The 21,735-nt window shown below is 35.2% G+C and overlaps 2 protein-coding genes across 2 annotated transcripts; one reads left to right on the top strand and one right to left on the bottom strand.

Moving 5' to 3' along the window:
- The first annotated feature begins 5,822 nt into the window (after positions 1-5,822).
- Positions 5,823-9,001, top strand: LOC128511108 (acidic mammalian chitinase-like). Its single transcript, XM_053483773.1, has 11 exons — positions 5,823-5,898; positions 6,366-6,395; positions 6,510-6,711; positions 6,847-6,903; positions 6,979-7,144; positions 7,385-7,509; positions 7,610-7,733; positions 7,819-8,004; positions 8,107-8,229; positions 8,362-8,500; positions 8,632-9,001. Exons 1-11 carry the CDS (start codon positions 5,874-5,876, stop codon positions 8,898-8,900), a joined length of 1,446 nt encoding a protein of 481 aa, XP_053339748.1. The 5' UTR covers positions 5,823-5,873; the 3' UTR covers positions 8,901-9,001.
- A 1,526-nt stretch (positions 9,002-10,527) lies between these two features.
- On the bottom strand, positions 10,528-16,762 carry slc6a14 (solute carrier family 6 member 14). Its single transcript, XM_053483478.1, has 14 exons — positions 16,730-16,762; positions 16,237-16,405; positions 14,680-14,811; positions 14,123-14,284; positions 13,603-13,738; positions 13,180-13,312; positions 12,738-12,878; positions 12,417-12,645; positions 11,917-12,042; positions 11,430-11,548; positions 11,242-11,341; positions 11,039-11,148; positions 10,760-10,927; positions 10,528-10,665 (listed from the first exon to the last, which is right to left on the bottom strand). The coding sequence occupies exons 1-14, from the start codon at positions 16,760-16,762 to the stop codon at positions 10,528-10,530; spliced, it is 1,896 nt and encodes a 631-aa protein (XP_053339453.1).
- Positions 16,763-21,735: the final 4,973 nt, after the last annotated feature.

Genomic DNA, 21,735 nt, shown 5'->3' with positions numbered 1-21,735 from the left:
GTTTCTAGATACAACTTATGCAAAGGTGCCCGAATTACAGTCATACCAATGCCTTGAATTAACATCACTCCCTAAATAGGAAGCTTCTCGAAGAGGACAATGCATTCTCCAAAATAAACGATTGAGCATAACCTGTATCCCTCAAAATTTTAATGGGGTTTCTTGTTTGACCAGGCCCTAAAGATACATAACCAGAAGATATGAAAGACTTAAACACCGATTCACCAGTAGACTGTGAAACAGACTTATCCAGCAGCCCTGCAGCATTCACTTTTTTGCTAGCAGTTTCTTGGCGAGCCACCTTACGCTTTAACACTGGACAGGAGGCAATTAAGTGACCTTTTTCACGGCAGTAATAACAGTTATGAGTTTCAGGCGAAGGACTAACCGGAGGGCAAGCCTGAGCAGTTGTGTTACATGACTTCAATTGGGGTAAGGAAGAGTTAGTACGAGACATGGGCATATTAAACACAGTCTTATGAGTCAACACAAACTCATCAGCTAAGACAGCAGCTCTAGACAACACATCGATCTTCTGTTCATTTAAATACACCACTAGCTGCTCTGGGAGACAAGACTTAAACTCTTCTAGTAAAATCAATTCTTCAAGCTGCTCAAAACTTCTTACATTACTTGCAGAACACCAATTTTTAAAAAGCAGGCATTTCTCATGAATAAACTCAACAAATGTTTGGCTATTTGGTTTAACCAGATTCCTGAAACTTTGCCTGCATGCTTCAGGCACACACTCATATGCACGCAGAACTGCAGCTTTAACCACATCATGATCAAGGCTCTGTTCCAAAAAAAAAGCAAAGCATGCTTCTTGTGCTTTCCCTGTTTATTTACACTGCAGTAAAAGTGTCCACAAACTTTTTGGCCACCATAACGTAGTTGCAATTCTTTTAAACACAGTGAAATAAGAATCAACCTCCTCCTCTCTAAATATAGGCACTAGACCCACATGTTAACTGACATGGAAAACAGGCTGGCTTACCGGTGAGGACTGAAGTAAATGGTGACGCCAGCGCACTGGAGACATCAGCTCCAACGGGACTAGGGGAGACTGCTGCAGGAGAACCAAACTTTCTTGGCAGCGGCACAGGCTTCCGACTCTGAGCAGCCAGTTCAAGTTTCTTCCCCTCAGCGTCCAGCTTCCTTTCCCGAATGCGCAGCAATTGCGTCTCATACTCCTGTCGTTTCATTTTTGTGCTAGTTGCAAGACTGGGTCCACTAAATCGGTCGGGTGTTCAGGTACTCCCCATGCTCTGCTACTGTTTTTGTATCACCGGACTTTGGGAGAGGTTAAGGACCAACTCCCTCAGATACTTCACGCTCAAGTAAGACCTGATCAGCCACAAGTGATAGTGCCTTTAACCACCTTTTTACTAGCTGATTTGGGAACCTAAATGTTAAAGAAATCAGCTATTAGAAGGAGATCATCCTTTCTACATTTATCAAACTCCTCTAATGTAGGACAAAGAGTGAACATGGTCAAATCAAATGCAGGTATTTAAAACCAGCTGAAACTAGAATGCTATAATTGAAGGTCTTGTTTAATAATCCCGGACGAGCCCCCATTTCTTTTATGTCCCAGTCTAGGGTTGGGCCGTACAGCAAATGATTGGTTTGTGTTTCTATTTTAAACTGTATGAAGAAGGTGGAATATAATTGTGTAATATAACAGAAAGAAATAGAGAAATACTTCAGCTGACAAAAAGACAACGTTTGTATTACTTTACACAAAACAAATGAAGATAAAGATACAAACAGCACACGAGGATTAGCTTCAGGGTGGACCCAGGCCAAAAAAAGAAACAAAACAAGTATCTGCATTTGATAAGCTAATTTACCTAGCCAACAAAACACAAACAAAAATACACATACCTTACCTAACTCCCTAAACCAAAAACAGTGAATAATTTCCGCTTTCCCCAAAACAAATGGCAACCACATGCCTACTACTGGTGAGTGCACAAACATAAAATGAAACTATTTACTAAATATATATACAAAAAAAAAAAACAAGCAACCAAACCAAAAGGACAAAGGGTGCACGTGTGGAAGGTCAGGCAGCCGCTGGTGTAGTGGCAGTCGGAAAGCCTTGAGTGGAATAAGGAGCGGGCGCGACATGGACACAATATAGACACACGCTACAAAGCACAGAAGCATAAACACACACACAGCGCGACCAACATGTTGTGGGTTGTAACACTGGTGATGATGCACATGACATATACTACCATAATCAGCGTGTCAGAAAAGCAATAGTGTCATTGCCATTCAGGTTTCCCATTTAGTACTGTATGTGCAATGTGTTTTGGTGTTAAGTCCTGGATTCTAATTGATTGTTATATTACTTGGCTCTTATAGCCATCAGATTACAATATGCATTGAGAGGTACAGCACAACCCATATTATAAAGCTATATTATAAGCTAATTTTTCTTAACAAAGTCCTTAATTGTGGTCAAACAAGTTGTCAACCAAATCAATACTTGTATGCAAGAATCTAGAGTTCAGATTCTGAAGGTATTTATAGATTTGTTACAATTTTAATAAGAATGCAATACATTAAACACTAAAACATGGAACCACTGAACACTGCCAGTTTTAAAACCAAAAATTCTAAACATTCATGCATTCCATAAAAGAACACAAAAAAAAGAAGCTTGACATACAATTATATACATTTGTAGGAAAATTTTATTATTTTTTTTTTAGTAAAAACAAATTGCCATCAAAGATTAGATATAAAGGTATATGTTTTGTGTTTTGACACTAGAGGGACTATATATGGATTACAGAAGTGATCAGTTTGTGGATATTTTTATGATACTTTACATACTTTATGTTTATAAAGTTGAATCTAAGCACGAATCTAAGCAAATTGATCAATTGATTAAAATAATAAAAACATAAGGGTTTACTATACATGATTTCATAGTCATTGTAATGAAATATATCTGACATGGCCTTGTTTCCATAGTAACAGTTTTCACACTGATTTGTATACTGAACATGTGTTGATTTTTAAAAAGAAATTCAATTTAATCGTTGATATGATGAAGGTTGTAAACATTTTTAAGGGATTTAAAGAAGAGGTCTCCAGTGCAAGCACTTACCAGAGGCAAAGCTGTTGTATTTAATTCCTAACACAATTAGTTAATGATTCATTTACAGTATGTGTTCTTAGATAATAATTTTAATGATGATTGTTGCTGTATATACTGTATACACTGTTATTGTATATACACTGTATAAATACACTGTTACTGTATATAAACTGTATATACAGTTTATTGGATAAGCCAATAATGGGATAGTGGAGGTTACATTGTATCTTGCAAAGCAGTATAATCTTCCAAACTCAACTATTTTTATTGCAAAAACTGAACATTGATTAAGAGCTAAAGATCCTTTGGTGTTCCTATTTTATTGATGTACAGGCTGTTACAGTATACAAGCTGAGTGATCTATGTTGCAGTATGGATGATAAATAAGCAATGAGCATTACTATGCTTTGGGGTTCATTGATACAGCACCATCTTCAAATCTCTGCTACATTAACTTAAAAAATATATAAATTATATAACAAACAAAAACACAGTTTTAACTCAGAAATGTATTTTACAATCTGGTGGTGTTTTGGTTTGAGATTACAAAGACAACTGTAAAAACATAGCGATCGGTCCTGTGGCACTCCAGATAAGGACCCCAATCTTTAGTGGGTGAGGATATAAATTTGAGCCGCTGTTGGGAAAAACCCATTTAATATTTATGAATAATGTATTAAACATGAACAAAAAGTCATACCTGCCACAAGCTTCCTCTGGCTTTCATTATCTTCCAGTAGTCAATCTACATTTCCAATTATTAAAAACATACACGTTGTTTTCAATTACATATACTGTGCATACATACACCCAATAAAATTAAATTAAAGTAAATTGGTATTTGATAAATACTGTACATTTAAGCTTTTTTTGTTGCAGTACACTTTATTATATTAAACTATATTAAAAATTATATTATTAAATTTGCTTGTGGTATAATGGCTCCGTAGCTCTTGGCCTGTTTTCAGTCTCTGTGTAACAGCTAAAATCAACACACCAGGTTTAAACTGATACTGTATCTGTATATTCTAATACTAATGACTGTCTGTGTGCAGGCAACAGTTAAAACTTTAATTTGTGTGTTTTGTTCAACACAAATAAACTATAGTAATGCTTTTTTTTGTTTAAATCGGTTGAACTCATGAATAAAATCTGCCTCATAATTACTGATGTAATGCTTTACAAAAACATGTCATAGTGTAGAAAATGCAACAGATGATTGGCTGGTGTTGCACTGATTCTACTTTCTGGTTGGCTGGAATAGTTGCAGAGTGTAGCTTTATGACAGTGAGCACACAGAAGAGTGAGAGAGTGCAAACATAAATTATCTTGAATGGGCAAAAGTGATTTTCAGCACATAAAAACGAGTTTGAGAGAGAGTAGTGCACTAAATATAAGTAAATTACAGATAATATAATGAGACTACCGTATATTAAAAATTGTATTCTAATGTATACTTTCTGTACATTTGTACAATGATTATTTCAAGCATATTTTTTTAAAAATATACCAAAAATACATTAAAAACAAAGTTCAAAATGGAAATTAGACCAACCTTTCACTTAAAGTATATTTTCCAATAATATATTTTTGGAAAGTGTACTATAATACAATTATTTTAAAGTATATTTAAAGTTTAAACAATTTTTTGTTAGTATACTTGCAGTGTACTATGGAGGATTTTAATATATTTGTAATACACTAAAGTGTATTTTTTTTTCACAAGGGTAGATGGCGGTTCACTGATGGTCACCATCCAATCTAATGACGTTTGAGTGGATTTGCGATCAACTCTGGGATAAACTGTTTAAACACAGGTGTGCTTTGCTTGTACACAAATATGTATCTAAGAATACTTGTGGCTGTAATTGCTGGGTTTCTACAAAGTGTTGAATATAGGTTATGTATACTACAGTGTATAAAAGATTTCTGGATTTAAATCACCACGACAATTATGGGAAATTAGGTATAAATTATTTTATAAAAAAATTAATTATACTGTACTTATACTGAATGTTTAAATACTTTCTAAATAGAGTGTACATTAATTATTATTTTTAACACATATGAAATATAGAGAGAAACATTCTGAAAGGTTAATGCAGTTGCATAATCTCATCATAGAGTGTACCTTGTTAAACATCCTTTTGTGTTTAATCATTAACTATTATTATTAGTAAAAATATTATCATTATTTATCATCATTGTAATGCTACAATGTTACAGCATACAATGACATTGTATAGAGTAAATTTTATATTAATGTCTGTTTTATATAGAAAATACTTACATTTCTAATTGGTTTTTTTTGCTCTTTTTTACATTTAGTATGCTTACAATAAAATATGAAAATCATCAATCAATATTTAACCAAACAAACAAAAATACATTATTATTTTTTACCCTTGTTTTAACTGTTTGGTTTTGCTTTACACAAGTGTTTTTTTATATTCACATAAGAATTACAGATCAGTTAGAGATTTTTTTTTCTGTACGACATGGAAAAGAAACTATATTGCAATTTGTCAGTGACCTTCTATGTGCATACTGTATGCACCAGTATTAAAACATTATAAACCCAACTTTTTGCACACAAGGGCAGATAAAAAGTTTTTAGCCACTTATCTTTGTTTAATTGCCTGATAGCTATGATATTTTAGTCTGGACAAATATGGAAAATAGAATGAAATGAGGAAAGTGGGGTTGGTTAGGGGTATATAAGGGAGTAGGTGTTCTCTATGAACTGCACATAGGCACCATGGGCAAGCTTCTGATTTGTGTTGGTGAGTTGGAACTTCAGCATGCCTTTACTTTCTTTACTACAATGTTTTAGAATAAAATATATACATGTTTAAAATAGCTTAAAAAATAAATTGCACAAATGTGGAACATTTGTGTTTTTTTCTTGTAGACATTTCTTGCCTTTAATGTTGCCATACTTTAACACATACATTTAAATGCACGATATATACTATATGTATATTAGTCTATATTTTATTACCTATAAATTTGACCTATTACCTAAACTATATGCATATATATTATATATTTATATTATACCTCTGTATTTTCCTGTTTAGAGCGCTCAGCCTTGTGTATTCCTTTCAATTATATTATAGGAAAATTAACAATATGACAAATATGTATTTCCCTTATTGTAGGATCAGTTTATTAGCATACGTTGTGTGGATGAATTGTAGAATTGTGTCACAATAGATTGAGATATAAAATGTCTTTATTTCATTTCCAGGTCTGGCTTTCTTGCTGCACGTGCAGCTAGGTAAGGGCATTGTTGAAGTAACATCCATATATGTAATCACCACTTTTAAGATAAAGCTTTAAACTCAACTAAATCTAGCTCCCAAATAAGTCCTTAACCTTCTCCATTTTTTAGGATCCTCCTACATCCTGTCATGTTACTTCACCAACTGGGGCCAGTACAGACCTGGAGCAGGAAAGTACTTCCCCACCAACATTGACCCATGCCTGTGTGACCATCTGATCTATGCTTTTGCTGGAATGAACAACAATGAGCTTGCAACTTATGAGTGGGATGATGTGAAGCTTTATGGAGAATTCCAAGCCCTGAAGAACCAGTATGTTGATTTGTTTCAATTTGATATGCAACTCAGCTGCCTAGTTAAACTTATATATTTCAGTTTCATGTTTTAGAAACATAGATGTTTCACTTAAGAGGAAGAAAACATAAATATTGATTATTTTCTCCACAGGAACGGCAACCTGAAGACCCTTTTGGCTATTGGTGGATGGAACTTCGGCACCGCCAAGTATGCAAAGTTTTTTACTTTATTTGAGCAATGTGAAAATTAGCTTGGTCACTTACTCACTCTTTCCTACCTTAGGTTCTCAGCCATGGTGGCCAGCTCTGCTACCCGTCAGACTTTCATTAACTCTGTGATTAAGTTCTTGAGGCAGTATGGGTTTGATGGTCTGGACATTGACTGGGAGTATCCTGGTTCCCGTGGTAGCCCTTCTCAGGACAAACAGCTCTACACAGCCCTGGCACAGGTATTCACTGGCATGAAAACCCGTACATAAAGATGTAGGCTTCTACATCTAACAAGGTCTTGGGCCTTAAGCAGATATATTTATAGAAATTGGTTAATAGAAATAGAAATAGAAATATTTCTTGAACAGAAATAATCTATTCATAGATTATTTCTCCCTAACAGATTTCTCTCATCTAGAAGAAAGTTTTTGAGCTCCTTCATGTCTGCACACTGACATTGCTATATCTGCTTTCAATAGGAAATGATGGCTGCCTTTGTGACTGAGGGAAAACAGACCAACCGTCCTCGTCTTATGTTGACGGCTGCTGTCGCTGCTGGCAAGGCTACCATTGACTCCGGATACCAGATTGCCCAGCTTGGCCAGTTCGTATAGATTCCTTTAATGTTTTTTTGTTTGTTTTTTTACCGGGAATCAACAGTTTTTTATGTACTGTAAGCTGACCTCCATATATATTTTACAAAGGGTTCTGGACTACTTCCATGTCATGACCTATGACTTCCATGGTTCTTGGGAGACACAGACTGGTGAGAACAGCCCTCTGTACAGTGGACCAGCTGACCAGGGATCTAACATCTACTTAAATGTGGTAAGTGAACACAAATACCAAAGCAGTTAAGTAGTAATATGTCTGATCTCTGACAAGATCTAAGTTTCCTTCACTACCTCCTCAGGACTATGCTATGAACTACTGGATGAGCAATGGTGCTCCTGCTCAGAAGCTGCTTGTTGGATTCCCCACCTATGGACACTCCTTTAAGCTGACTAGCTCTGCCAACACTGGTGTCGGCGCACCCACTGCTGGACCTGGACCTGCGGGACCTTACACTAAGCAAACTGGATTCTGGGCTTACTATGAGGTAAGAATTAATATATGTTGTAATGGACTGTAGTTTTACATTCTGTCCTACAACCACAAAATTGGCAAAACCTAATTTTTTAATCCAATCCTCTCTTTATAGATCTGTACCTTCCTGTCTCAAGGAGCCACTCAGGCTTGGGATGCCCCTCAGGATGTACCATATGCCTACAACAGCCAAAACCTTTGGGTTGGCTATGACAACATCAAGAGCTTTCAGATTAAGGTATTTTTACTCGCATGAGTCCAAAGGTCCATAGAATGGTCAGTTGAAGTTTGAGACCATACCTGGTTTGTGAATATATGGTTTTGCATCCAGAATACACCTTGATTTTTGTATTCTCTCAAAATTCTATAGATTGACTGGCTAAAGAAAAACAACTTTGGAGGTGCTATGGTGTGGACTCTGGACCTGGATGACTTCAGTGGCACCTTCTGCAACCAGGGCAAATATCCTCTGATCAACACCATCAAGAGTGGCCTGGGAACTGGTCAAAGTGAGTAGAACAACTTAAAAATATTTTTAAAAATTGGTAAATGTATACATATATTCACATGCGCATAGTAGCTGACAGGCAGTTCTATTTATCTGATGCTTTTCTTCTTCTTCTTCTTCTTCTTCTTCTAGGTTGCTCAGCTCCTTCTCAGCCTCTGGCTCCTGTGACTGCTGCCCCAGCTACTGCTGCTCCTGCTCCTAGTGGTGGTGGCAGCAGTGGTGGTAGCAGCAGTGGCTCCAGCAGTGGCAGCGGCTTCTGTGCTGGCAAGGCCAATGGACTTTACCCTGACCCCAGCAACAACAACAATTTCTTCAACTGCAACAATGGCAATACCAATGCAGGGCACTGCGCCACTGGCCTTGTCTTTGATGCTAGCTGTTCTTGCTGCAACTGGTCTTAAATTCAGATCTGTACTGTAAATCTAACTGTCTATAACTCTTATGTTGATCTTTAGTCATGTTAATCTAAATTCTGAAATAAAGATAAACCAGCAAAGCTAAACTGTTCTCTGCAGCTAATTTCCAAGCATTTAGCCAGTTAGCTTGGTATCATCCCATCTGTATTGTGTTTTAATTTTGCAGACCATAGCATTAGTCACTGATGATGATTTACATGCCATATACTACCATAATCAGCGTGTCAGAACAGCAATAGCATCATTGCCATTCTGGTTTCCTATTTAGTATGTGCAATGTGTTTTGGGGTTCAGTCCTGGAGTCTAATTGAATGTTATATTACTTGGCTCCATCAGATTAAAATATGCATTGAGGAGAGGTACAGCACAACCCATATTATAAAAAGATACATTTTTTAAAAAAGTCTTTAATTGTGGTCAAACAAGTTGTTAACCAAATCAATACTTGTATGCAAAAGCCTAAAGTTTGGATTCTAAAAGTATTTATAGATTTGTTACAATTTTAATAAGAATGCAATACATTAAACACTAAAACATGGAACCAATGAACACTGCCAGTTTTAAAACCAAAAATTCAAAACATTCATCCATTCCGTAAAAGAATACAACAAAAAGAAGCTTGACTTACAGTATATACATTTGTAGAAAAAAAGAAATGACTATTTTATTTTATTCATTTATTTATTTTAGTAAGAACAAATTGCCATCACAGATTAGATATAAAGGTATATGTTTTGTGTTTTGACACTAGAGGGACTATATATGGATTGCAGAATTAATCAGTTTAGAGGTGCGCAGATTATGAAGTGCCTTTTAAAGTGTTTTTTTATGATACTTTTCGTATTCTTTAAACTTTATAAAGCTGAATCTAAACAAATTGATCAATTGATTAAATTAATAAAAACACAAGATTTTACTGTACCTGATTTCATCGATATTGTAATGCAATATATCTGATATGGCCTTGTCTCCATTAAGAGTTTTCACACTGATTTCTATACTGAACATATGTTGATTTTTACAAAGAAATCTAAACATTGATATGATGAAGCTTGTAAACATTTTTAAGGCTTTTAAAAAATGAGTCTCCAGTGTAAGCAGTTAACAGAGGCAAAGCTGTTGTACTGTATTTAATTCCTTACACAATTAGTTAATGATTCTTAAAAACATTATATGTGTTACAACATAATAATTTTAATGATATTTTTATACTGTATAAACTGTTGTTGTATATATATATATATATATATATATATATATATATATATATATATATATATATATATATATATATATACTGTATATATAAGCCAGTAATTGGATAGTGGTGGTTACATTGTATCTTGCAAAGCAGTTATCCTACCAAACTCAAATATTGATTAGGGGTTTAAGATCATTTGGTGTTCCTATTTTATTGATGTACAGGCTGTTACAGTATACAAGCTGGGTGATCTATGTTGCAGTATGCATGATAAATAAGCAATGAGCATTACTATGCTTTGGGATTCATTGATACAGCACCATCTTCAAATCTCTGCTACATTAACTTAAAAAATATATAAATTATACAAGAAACAAAAACACAGTTTTAACTCAAAAATGTTTTTTTTTTTTACAATCTGGTGGTGTTTTGGTTTGAGATTACAAAGACATTTGTATCTTTCATCTCTTTGATAACATAGCGATCGGTCCTATGGCACTCCAGATAAGGACCCCAATCTTCAGCGGGTGAGGATGTGAATTTGAGCCGCTGTTGGGAAAAACCCATTTAATATTTATGAATAATGTATTACAATTGTAATACTGTTACAGCCTTGTTTTTAAACACGAACAAAAAGTCATACCTGCCACAAGCTTCCTCTGGCTTTCATTATCTTCCAGATAGCCACAATCGGGATCCACATGAGACAGAATGCAGTCATACACCAACCCAGAGCAATGCCCCACTGCGGATATTGCACTGAGCCATACGTAGGAGCAGTGAACGTGTACACTGACCAGATAAGAATGACCTGCAGGATATAAAGCAGCAAATGTAAGGTCTCAAGCCATTGAGACAACTTGGCAATTCTTTAAAAATTATTTACAAATAATACTTTGCATAGAACTCAGATTGTACGCACAAGGAGAACAGCAGGAGTGATGAAAAACCAGCAAGCCCTCCACCACAGCCAGAAGAGGGTGCTCTTGGTCCCAATCATCATTTCTATGTCTTGGATGAACCGGTTTCCACCTGTAAGCGGTATTTTATTTCTGAATTAAAATAAACAGTGTACAATTATAAGGTCAGGAAAATAACAAATCATGTTTGAATTGAAATATTTACCATATATCCAGGCAAGACCGGTGACTTCCAACAACCCAGCGACCAAAATTATCCATCCAGCACAGTAGGCATCTATTAGATTTACCCAGTATATACCTGACTTTAAAGACAACAAGTAAGTTTGAAATATTTGTTTTGTTCATTTCTGCTATTTAGAGAAAAAAAAAAAACTGAACTAGAAAACTTACCCCGGTGACACATGGTATGCCAAGCAGGAAGAGTATGATACAAATGACTACAGTAACAGGGCCCCGTTTGGACTTTAGGATTTTCGGGTAGGCATCCTGGAGACATGTCGTGATCACCTCTATGGTACCAGACAGATTATGTTCCGTTCATAGATTTGAAACAGATTAGCATTTTTCTCCCAGATGAATTCAATTCACATTATGCCATACAATGATATGGTTGTTGTTAAGGCAAAGGATGGATGGACAAAAACAACAATTCTCCTTGGAAAATTGTGGCATAATACCACACATGCACTTAGAAAGTACATTTATACAGTAAAATACCCAGCATTAGTAATAATACCCAACTAAAGCTATATAATAATTGTAGAGTAGTAATTCCACACACGGGGTGATTTTTCCATTTTGTATATACTGTATATTTTTTTGCGCTATATCTTTTTATCTGTTTGTATATAGTCTTGAATGTAAGCTATAAACCTACCTATTCCAGCAAACTGAGAGTCCATACCAAGAGTTATGAGCATGAAAAAGAACAGGATGGACCACAGCGGCGATATAGGAAGTTTCGAAAGGGCATCAGGGTAAGCAATGAAGGCCAGTCCAAATCCTTAAAATGGGAAGGAGAACAAGCACAATCTTACTTTCTGGTGATACAGTTATTTGTTAGTCAATTGTTATTCAACCAGCCTAATAGCTTGGAAGCGGAACCTTGTAACCTGTTTTTTCATGCACAAATTGTTCTATGTTTCACTTTTTTTCTAAAGAATTTAATAATGTTTAAAATCTTTCAGGTATTTAAATTAAAGCAGTACAGATTTGCTAGAAATCATGATCTAAATCACAGTTTCCATAAAACAGCTTTGTGATTCTCTAAATGCAATTGAGTTAGACTGAATTAAAATACACTTGAAAGGTAAAGCAGAAATAAGGAGAGGAAGACAAAGAGAAAAAGAAAAAGAGAGAAAAAGAGAGAGAGCTTACCAGCCTGTGCCACCTCTGAAACTGGTTTCCCATAGACATGTGCCATGTGTCCGAGTATGGAAAATATGGCAAAGCCTGCAAAGATGCTAGTGCTGCAGTTTGTGACGCATACTATAATGGAGTCTTTGTAGGAGTTGTTATAAAATTTGTTGTAGGACGCCAGTGCTGTTAGGCCACCCCATGCAATAGACAGTGAGAAAAATATCTGAGTGGCTGCATCCTTCCAAACCTGTTTATGTAAAAAAATATATTATGTGGATATCAATATTGAACAACCTAAAAAAAAATTTGGTGTTAGAGGCTGTAAATGATGAATCTTGCCTCAGCCTCTGCCAGTTTTGTAAGGTTAGATTGGGAGCCAATGTAATATTCAATGCCATCTCTTGCGCCCTCCAGAGTAACGCCGCGGATAAGCAGGATGATCAGGACGACATATGGGAATGTGGCCGTGAAGTACACAACCTAAAAGCATACAAATATGTCATGAATCAAATAAAGTACTCATTCCGTCGACTAACCTTTATTCTTGGGATACTTGAAGGAATGTGTTGTTTCCAATCTGTTTCAGTCCCCATACTCAGCTAACCCATTTACATTTTTTACATTTAGGCATTTGGCAGACACTCTTATCCAGAGCGACTTACAAAAAGTGCTTTGAAGTTTCCGTCACTGGATAGATACTTACACTGGGTTAATAGGTTACTACACCTTACTGACCTTAACTAAGTATCTTAATTGGCCAAAATCAATATTTGATACTCACTTTCCCAGAAGACTTGATGCCTTTATAGAGCGCAGCAGCGATCAGGATCCAGCCGAGTAGCAGACAGAGGGCCAAGTGCCAGACCACTGACCCTGTCTCATCCATACTTTTAGTGCGTCCAAGGGCCACTTTGCTGAACATTTGTTAATGTAGCACGAAAACTTAGAGTTAGAGTTAAAACTTAAAGTGATTTGATTTTACTTCATCGGTTATGAAAAACAGAAGACATAAATGTGTTGGGTCAAGATTCATTAGATGCTCTAGCAGTATTTATAGTAAATGTAAATTATTTATAATATATATGCAAAAAAAAAAAATGCAAAATAATGCAAAATGCAAAAATAATTTTCCTTTGAAACATTTATTGCTGTACAGTCCTTCTCATTATGGGGAAGAGAGAGAAAGAGAGAGAGATAAACTCACTCCCAGTATTGCTCACTGGCGCTCTGTAATGGTGCTTTAATCCATGCTTCTTCTGAACAGTTTTGATTCCCATCAGCCGCCATGCTCACATTCCCAGCTACAAGACTCAAGTTGTAGGCAGTCATATTGCAATATTCTGTTGAAATCAGGAGCAAAGTTCAGAATCTCATCAGTACCCTGCAGTTTGTTGTTTAACAGAGGTAGCCCCTGGCCATAGTTAAGCATTGTGTGTAGCCGCTGCAGTTGCCTGTGGGAATTTCTGTAAATAGCAGACGGTCACGTTTTTTTTTCCCCCCCAGACCATTTCTTTCATGGAGAAGTTTCCATCAACCTGATTTACTTATCGGTTTAGTGGCTTTAATATAATGTGTAACATTCCAAAAAAGAAAATTACAGTTCACTCAGGCTAAGTTAGAAAAATCACACAAAATCATGACATTTCTAAAAAAGCAGTTACACCGGACAGGATCAAGTAATGTGATATTTCAGTAACACTGATGAAGATGAGTGCTTGACAGACCTCTAACCATGTTGCTGCAGTTCTTTTCTGACCAGCTCGAGCAATCGCTCCATGGCAGTGGAAACTGAAATGATGCAAACATGTAGTAGATGCTGTACGCGATGATGACATTGTAGTAGATGGAAACGAAAGTGCTGACCAGCATCATGGTAATTCCTACACCTGGAAAAGGCAATGCATTCGACATAATAAAATAAAATGTATAGCCACTAATGCTTTCATTTTGGGGTTGCAATTGATTATATTCTCAAAAGTAAATTAAACAGTCCTTATAATTATTAAGCATTTATTGGGGCTTTTACTGAAGTGACTAAAATGAGAGTTATGAGATAATTTCTCTTTCTGTACTTGCCGGGAGTACAACACACTTTTTATTGTCAAATAGAAAAAAACATTTTAAACTAATGACACATTGTTTCACTGGGTTCAAAAACTATTTAATTGAATTGCATTGCATTCATTGACTCTTGGGGAAAGTGGATTCGAATTAACCTAGTAGGATTCCTGTCATGGAGCTACTTTTTTACTTTGTTACAAGAGACTGTTATGTACAGTACCTTGCAATATCGGCACAGCTTTCCACATATTAATGGGTCCCTGGCTACAGAACTGTCCAGCGGAGCTCTCCATGAAAAACAGCGGCAGCCCTGAGACTGACAGCATGATCACGTAGGGAATGAGGAAGGCTCCTAACAACAGAAAATCAGCGGAAAATATATTATGCAAATCAGGTAAATACTTTACTAAATACCCAAATGTAGGGCACACAAATGCTATGGGCAATTTGAAAACACCAGCTAGCCTAAATTGCATGTGTTTTGAACTGTGAGAGGAAACCCACCAAGAACAGAGAGAACATGCAAACTGCACGCACACAGACAGACCCAAGGCAGGAATTGAACCTGGAACCTAGAGGTGCAGGGGCGACAGTGCTAACCACTAAGCCACCGTGCCACCACTTTTCCGAATTGTTGACTTTTCCTAAAAGCTGTTTTTTTTTGGTGAAGGTCTTTTTTACATACACCGCTTACAGTCAAAACTTTGAATATGTTGCAACATAAAAATTGATTAGCACATAAATAATAAAGTTATTTTGTCCTATTGCCCATAAAATTTGTTAGGTCAACAACAAATTTTTGATCATGCCATTAAATAAATTGTGTTTTTTAGAAATATAATGTCTTTATTATATAAAGTTTTCAAATGAAAATAAGAACATTTAGCCAAACTTCCATACGTCACCTCATTGCATGGCACAAGCACATGCTTACAAAGGCTACAGAACAAACATGCAAACACAGACCACAGAAAGACTCAAACCCCCAACCATCAAGGTGCAAAGCAAGAGCACTAACCACTTAACCACCAGGTCAACCCTACAGCACCTACCATTTCCAGGTGGTCTTCCATCTATGTGCTAACCAGGCTTGACACTATGTATATTTTTACAGCGATTGTTATGTAACTTATCATATATTATAATAGCTGACTAAATTAGAAAAAATATATTATAATTGTTGACTAAACAAAAAAAAACACTGCAAACCATTTACAATATAGTAGTACAGTTCATGGTAATATATTAAAAATTTTAAGTGCATGCTGTTACAAGAAGGTTTTAAGTAGAATAAGCAACTTCATTGGTTCAACAAATAAGCACTATTTTAATACCTAAATTAATGATAATAATAAACTAATTAAATTTCATAAAAACAATACTACCGTTATAAAGTCGCTATAAACAATCTATATTAACTTAAATTATATGTATTGTAGGTTTGAGGATGCTTAAAGAGGCCCTTTTGATTTCCAAATAGGATCATTAATGCTTAAAATTTTGAATAATTCCAAATAGCCTAAAGGTTTGGTTGCAAGCGAAAATATAATCCAAATGATCTTTGTTAAAACTGCATAAATCATATGATTAAGTAACAGAATAAGTTCACGACATGTTAATGCTTAACGGTTACCATTTTAAATAGCTATTTATGTACAACCAAGACGTTGTTCATGTATACTCTTATACTATCTTATCCTTATAGATCTTCTATCCTATCCTTATTAGTGGACCTTGAATTAGCGCTATCCACATTGAAGAAACCATGTTCACTCACCGCCTCCATGTTTGTATGCTAGGTATGGGAATCTCCATACGTTTCCAAGCCCTACTGCATATCCAATCATAGACAACAGATATTCTCTCTTGTTGCTCCAGTTCCCTCTGTCTGCATTTTCTTCCAGGTTTCCAACATGGGAGTCTTTGTTCTTACAGGCATTGTTTTCCTAAAGCAGTTAAACAAAGTTTGCATGTTAAAATCACACATCACTCTTTGTAAGAGTTTGTGTTACATTACAAACTATACTGCTCAAAAGATAAAGGGAACACTTAGTCCTGGTTTGACTTGAACCAGGCATACACATATGAGAGGTGTTCAAGTCAAACCGGGACTAAGTGTTCCCTTTATTTTTTTTGTTTAGTATATTTAAAAAATAATGGATTAACATAAAAAATCCAATAAATTATAATGAAATCAAATGTAAGTAAATATGTAATAAAAAAAACTTTCAACAGTTGAACATTAACACAAATAAATCGTACGCTTTTACCTGATCATCTGCAGTGAATTTGTGTTCCCTCATCCTTGAATGCAGCACACAGTAACGATGAACATGAATGGAAGTGTAAACAGTATGTTGCAGTCATGGCATTTTTATAACTACAGCCCTCCTCCCACTGTTAGGCAGTGTATAGCAAAACATTAAATTAGGGAATGTTAACATATTTAAGGAAAACAACACTCATCACTTAGTCCTTTCTTTGTCAACCCCTACTCCACCCTTCCCTTTACACTATTTTACGGTCATTTATTGGAATGTGTGTAGAGGTTTTAGGTGGAAACCGGGTTAATAAATCAACTTAAGACACAGAAAACCTGTTTCACCGAAAACACCTGTTTACTTATACCCTGTTTTTAACTGCTTTAAGGTTAAATTAAGAAGAAGTGGATAAGTTGCTTTGCAGATTTCTTTTTCAATGCAATGCAAATATAATATATATATATATATATATATATATATATATATATATATATATATATCCTTTTAAAATTATTTGTGTAGACCTGTGCCAACATATTTTATTGCTAAGTAAAAGTATCTATTTCATTGCATTAATATATTGTGTGGGTGGTGACAATTCATGTCATGATTAAAATTGCTTTCCCCAAAGGTTCATATGATGAAAAGTTTACATTTTTAAAAGTGAAATTTAAATAACACTATATCTTTAGGATACTGTATAGTGTTAAGGAAGCAAATCCATTCCTGTTTTTTCCAGGTTGTTTGAATTGTGTCTTTAAGAAGCAAAATCATTCTTCATACACAATTAATTTGACCTCAATTAGTATAAAATATGACAGCAGTTATATGAAAGTAGTTTTATTATGAAAAACAGATTAATTAACTTTGGATATGACTAATCAAACTCAGTGTGTTTTCTGCCACTAATTATAGTGTTTATAGATGCATACAGTAACAACACCTGGTAACCATGTTATGTGTGTTGGACATGAGTCAAACGTGATGTTATGGTTGGTTGGTAAAGCCATTATTACAGTAATTTGCCGTTTTTGACATATATACTGTAATTACACTTCACTGACATCAGGAAACAGAAGGCAATAAAAAGTGCTTATGTTTAAAAGAATTCCTGTTTGGCAAGTTATTAATATTTAAAAGATTGTAAAATTCCCCAAAACAACTTTTTAGAGGTTCACTAAGTAATTTAAACTTTAGTTTGTAGTCACCATTGTCACCTTGCCTAGTTGAAAAGCTTTTCTAGAAAATCTTAGTTTACTTATTTACAACTCTTATTGCAGTTGAATAATAAAAAAAAAAACATTTTACCATGTAGATTCAATAAAAAACAAAATATAGGTAAGGTGTCTAGCTTACTCAATAAGATATTCATGTGTGAACTACCAAATTCATTCAATGCCCCTTGTGACTCTAATCCTTTGTGACATGGCCCCTTATTATGCTTATGACAAGGTGTTATTAAGGTATTTGGTAGGGACAAATGACCTGAAACCCTGTCAACATCAAGTCCAAAATGCTGACTGACCGTTTTGTCTGAAACTTTTGACAAACACAAGTGTTTGACTAACACTCAGAACAGAGTAAATTCAGCTTTCAGGCACGAACATTAATGATAAATATCAATTGTGCAATTTCACATTCTTAAGTGGATACGAGTGCAAATCACGAGTTTCCTGCCTTTCTCCCTTAGTTTGTCTTACAGTAAGATCTTACTAGATCAAAACAAACTATGACCCAAAAAACACTGAAAAACAGAAACACAGAGATAGAAATGCCAGTACTGTCTGTATTCGGACTTTGACAGACTTTTCATCGCATGACTAATACTAGCTTGTTTTAACTGTACTGTAGATGCGTGTGTGATCATCAAACTGTAATGCTTTTCAGACAGTTAATATTTTATTTTGTACCTTCCTTACTTTGGTTCTATTTCACAAAATGTAATGTGAAATGCCACCTGGAGTCTTTTTTTTTTTTTTTTGTAAATTGTAGTTACTCCTCACTGTTTCTCTTTTGGGGTTCAAACTGCTGACCTTCTGATCAGTAACTCAGAGCCTTAAATCACTGAGCCACCACCATCCCTAGAAGCCAGCAAGCAACGGTGGCAGGACGTGAACACACAACTTTTGGGATAGTCCAATGCGCTATTCATTTATTGTTCACTCTCCATTTTTTATACTATTTAGTTTGCTATTAAGACCAGGATTCCATCTATTATAGCTGTATATTTCAGCTATTTGTTGAACTAAAATTTATTTTGAGTCAGAAGAGGGTAAAATGACATAATGACTTCGTCATGTATATTAAAACATTTCCTGGTAATGAATTTCATTGAACTAAAAGTTCTGAGTGCAAGATGATCACATGCTCCATTAAATTACACACACACACACACACACACACCCACACACACACACACACACAAGCTGTTCATGTCATCGTGTTCGCTTTATTGACCAACTATGTTGACATGCAAAAGGAATTTGGTTTAGGCTGCTCATAACTCTCAAAAATAAAGAAATAAATAATTGCACTGTACTGTATGTACATCAGTCCTTTTTGAGAACCGGGACACATAATACAATGTTTTTCTGTGACCATCAAAAATAATTTAGATTTGGATTAGGATAAATTTCATAAGCTAAATCCACTCAGCATAACTCAAATAGATTTTGAGAAAATTCCTGTCCAGAATCACATTTTCAAATAGGTAAAAAACTTATTTAAAAAAAGCACATATTAATTAATTATTTACTTAAAATCTTTTAAAAATCTAATTTAAAAAAAAATAACTCTAATTTTTAATTTTCTCCAAGATAGGCAATCTTATGATCAACCGAAACTCCTTCCTGTTTTTTCTATAATCTGATCAAGTTTTGTAATCATTTTTTATATTTTAAAGATTTGACATTAATACTGCTGTGGTCACAGCCATAAAACATCAACACTGTACTATATCTCTTAGGTTAGATTAAATTAAGGATTGTACAAATATAAGGGAATTTGTAGCAAAATGAATGAATTTCGAACACATTAATTTGCATCTAGCAATTTGTGCAAAAACAAATAGCTCCCACATACATTTCAGTTACAAGTTACATACAAGTTAACTAGCATAATGTGTTTTTTTTTTTTCAACATCATTAGATGTCAACAACATCAGGAAAAAGAGTTTAATGCAAAAAATTGTTTACATTAAAATGTTTTGAAGATGTGGAAATTCTATTGAAAGAGTTAAACGTTGCATAAATGTTTACAATAAAATTTTATAGTTTAGTATCTGTAAAACATAAAATCTTCACAGCGCATTACTTTTTCCACATTTTGTTATGTCACAGCCTTATTCTAAAATGGATTAAATTAATTTTTTTCTCAGAATTGTACACGTAACACCCCATAATGACAACATGAAAAAAGTTTACTTGAGATTTTTGCAAATTTATTATACTATATATATATATATATATATATATATATATATATATATATATATATACACACACACACACACACACACACACACACTCACCTAAAGGATTATTAGGAACACCTGTTCAATTTCTCATTAATGCAATTATCTAATCAATCAACCACTCACATGTTGCTTCAATGCATTTAGGGGTGTGGTCCTGGCCAAGACAATCTCCTGAACTCCAAACTGAATGTCAGAATGGGAGAGAAAGGTGATTTAAGCAATTTTAAGCGTGGCATGGTTGTTGGTGCCAGACGGGCCGGTCTGAGTATTTCACAATCTGCTCAGTTACTGGGATTTTCACGCACAACCATTTCTATGGTTTACAAAAAATGGTGTGAAATGGGAAAAACATCCAGTATGCGGCAGTCCTGTGGGCGAAAATGCCTTGTTGATGCTAGAGGCCAGAGTAGAATGGGCCGACTGATTCAAGCTGATAGAAGAGCAGCTATGACTGAAATAAACACTCTCGTTACAACTGAGGTATGCAGCAAAGCATTTGTGAAGCCACAACACGCACAACCTTGAGGCGGATGGGCTACAACAGCAGAAGACCCCACCGGGTACCACTCATCTCCACTACAAATAGGAAAAAGACGCTACACCATGTACCCATTTTTTGATGGCTACTTCCAGCAGGATAATGCACCATGTCACAAAGCTCGAATCATTTCAAATTGGTTTCTTGAACATGACAATGAGTTTACTGTACTAAAATGACCCCCACAGTCATCAGATCTCAACCCAATAGAGCATCTTTGGGATGTGGTGGAACGGGAGCTTTGTGCCCTGGATGTGCATCCCACAATTCTACATCAACTGCAAGAAGCTATCCTATCAATATGGGCCAACATTTCTAAAGAATTCTTTCAGCACCTTGTTGAATCAATGCCACGTAGAATTAAGGCAGTTCTGAAGGCGAAAGGGGGTCAAACACTTTAGGTGAGTGTGTGTGTGTGTATATATATATATGTATATATTTCTAAGGTTTTTATAAATAATAATAATAAAGTTGTTTTAATCAGAGACAATACACTCTCCACATGAAGTACACAACATTCAAGAACTTTACAAATAAAGACCACAATATAGAAAGTAGGTAACAAATCTGCAATGTATGTGATTGTGAATTTTTTTTTTCTGCAAATAAAAGTGATGTACATCCCTTTTGAGAAGGGAGTTGTGTATGACTGTACAATCCATGACATACAGTACAAGATGTATGATTAGTGCAACCAACAATATGTGTGTCACTTGTGATGTGTGACTGTTCTTTCAACACAGTATTTGAGGATGTGAAATAGGGTTTAAAACGTTTGTAAAGAGCATGTTGGTTTTTTTTTTGTTTTTTTTTGTTACCAGTTCACCTAATACTCTACGTCCATGAGTCCCCCAGATCTGCTCCTTTACCTAAGGCTAATCCATTTACAGAAATGCTTGGCTAAATAAATAGGTTTTTAGCCTAGACTTAAACACTGAGACTGAGTCTGAGTCCCGAACACTATTTGGAAGACTATTCCATAATTTTGAGGCTTTGTAAGAA

This window comes from Clarias gariepinus, chromosome 23, assembly GCF_024256425.1.
Source record: "Clarias gariepinus isolate MV-2021 ecotype Netherlands chromosome 23, CGAR_prim_01v2, whole genome shotgun sequence".
NCBI lineage: Eukaryota > Metazoa > Chordata > Actinopteri > Siluriformes > Clariidae > Clarias > Clarias gariepinus.
Note: the sequence above shows the minus strand (reverse complement) of the source record. Positions and strands in the feature narration are given on the sequence as shown.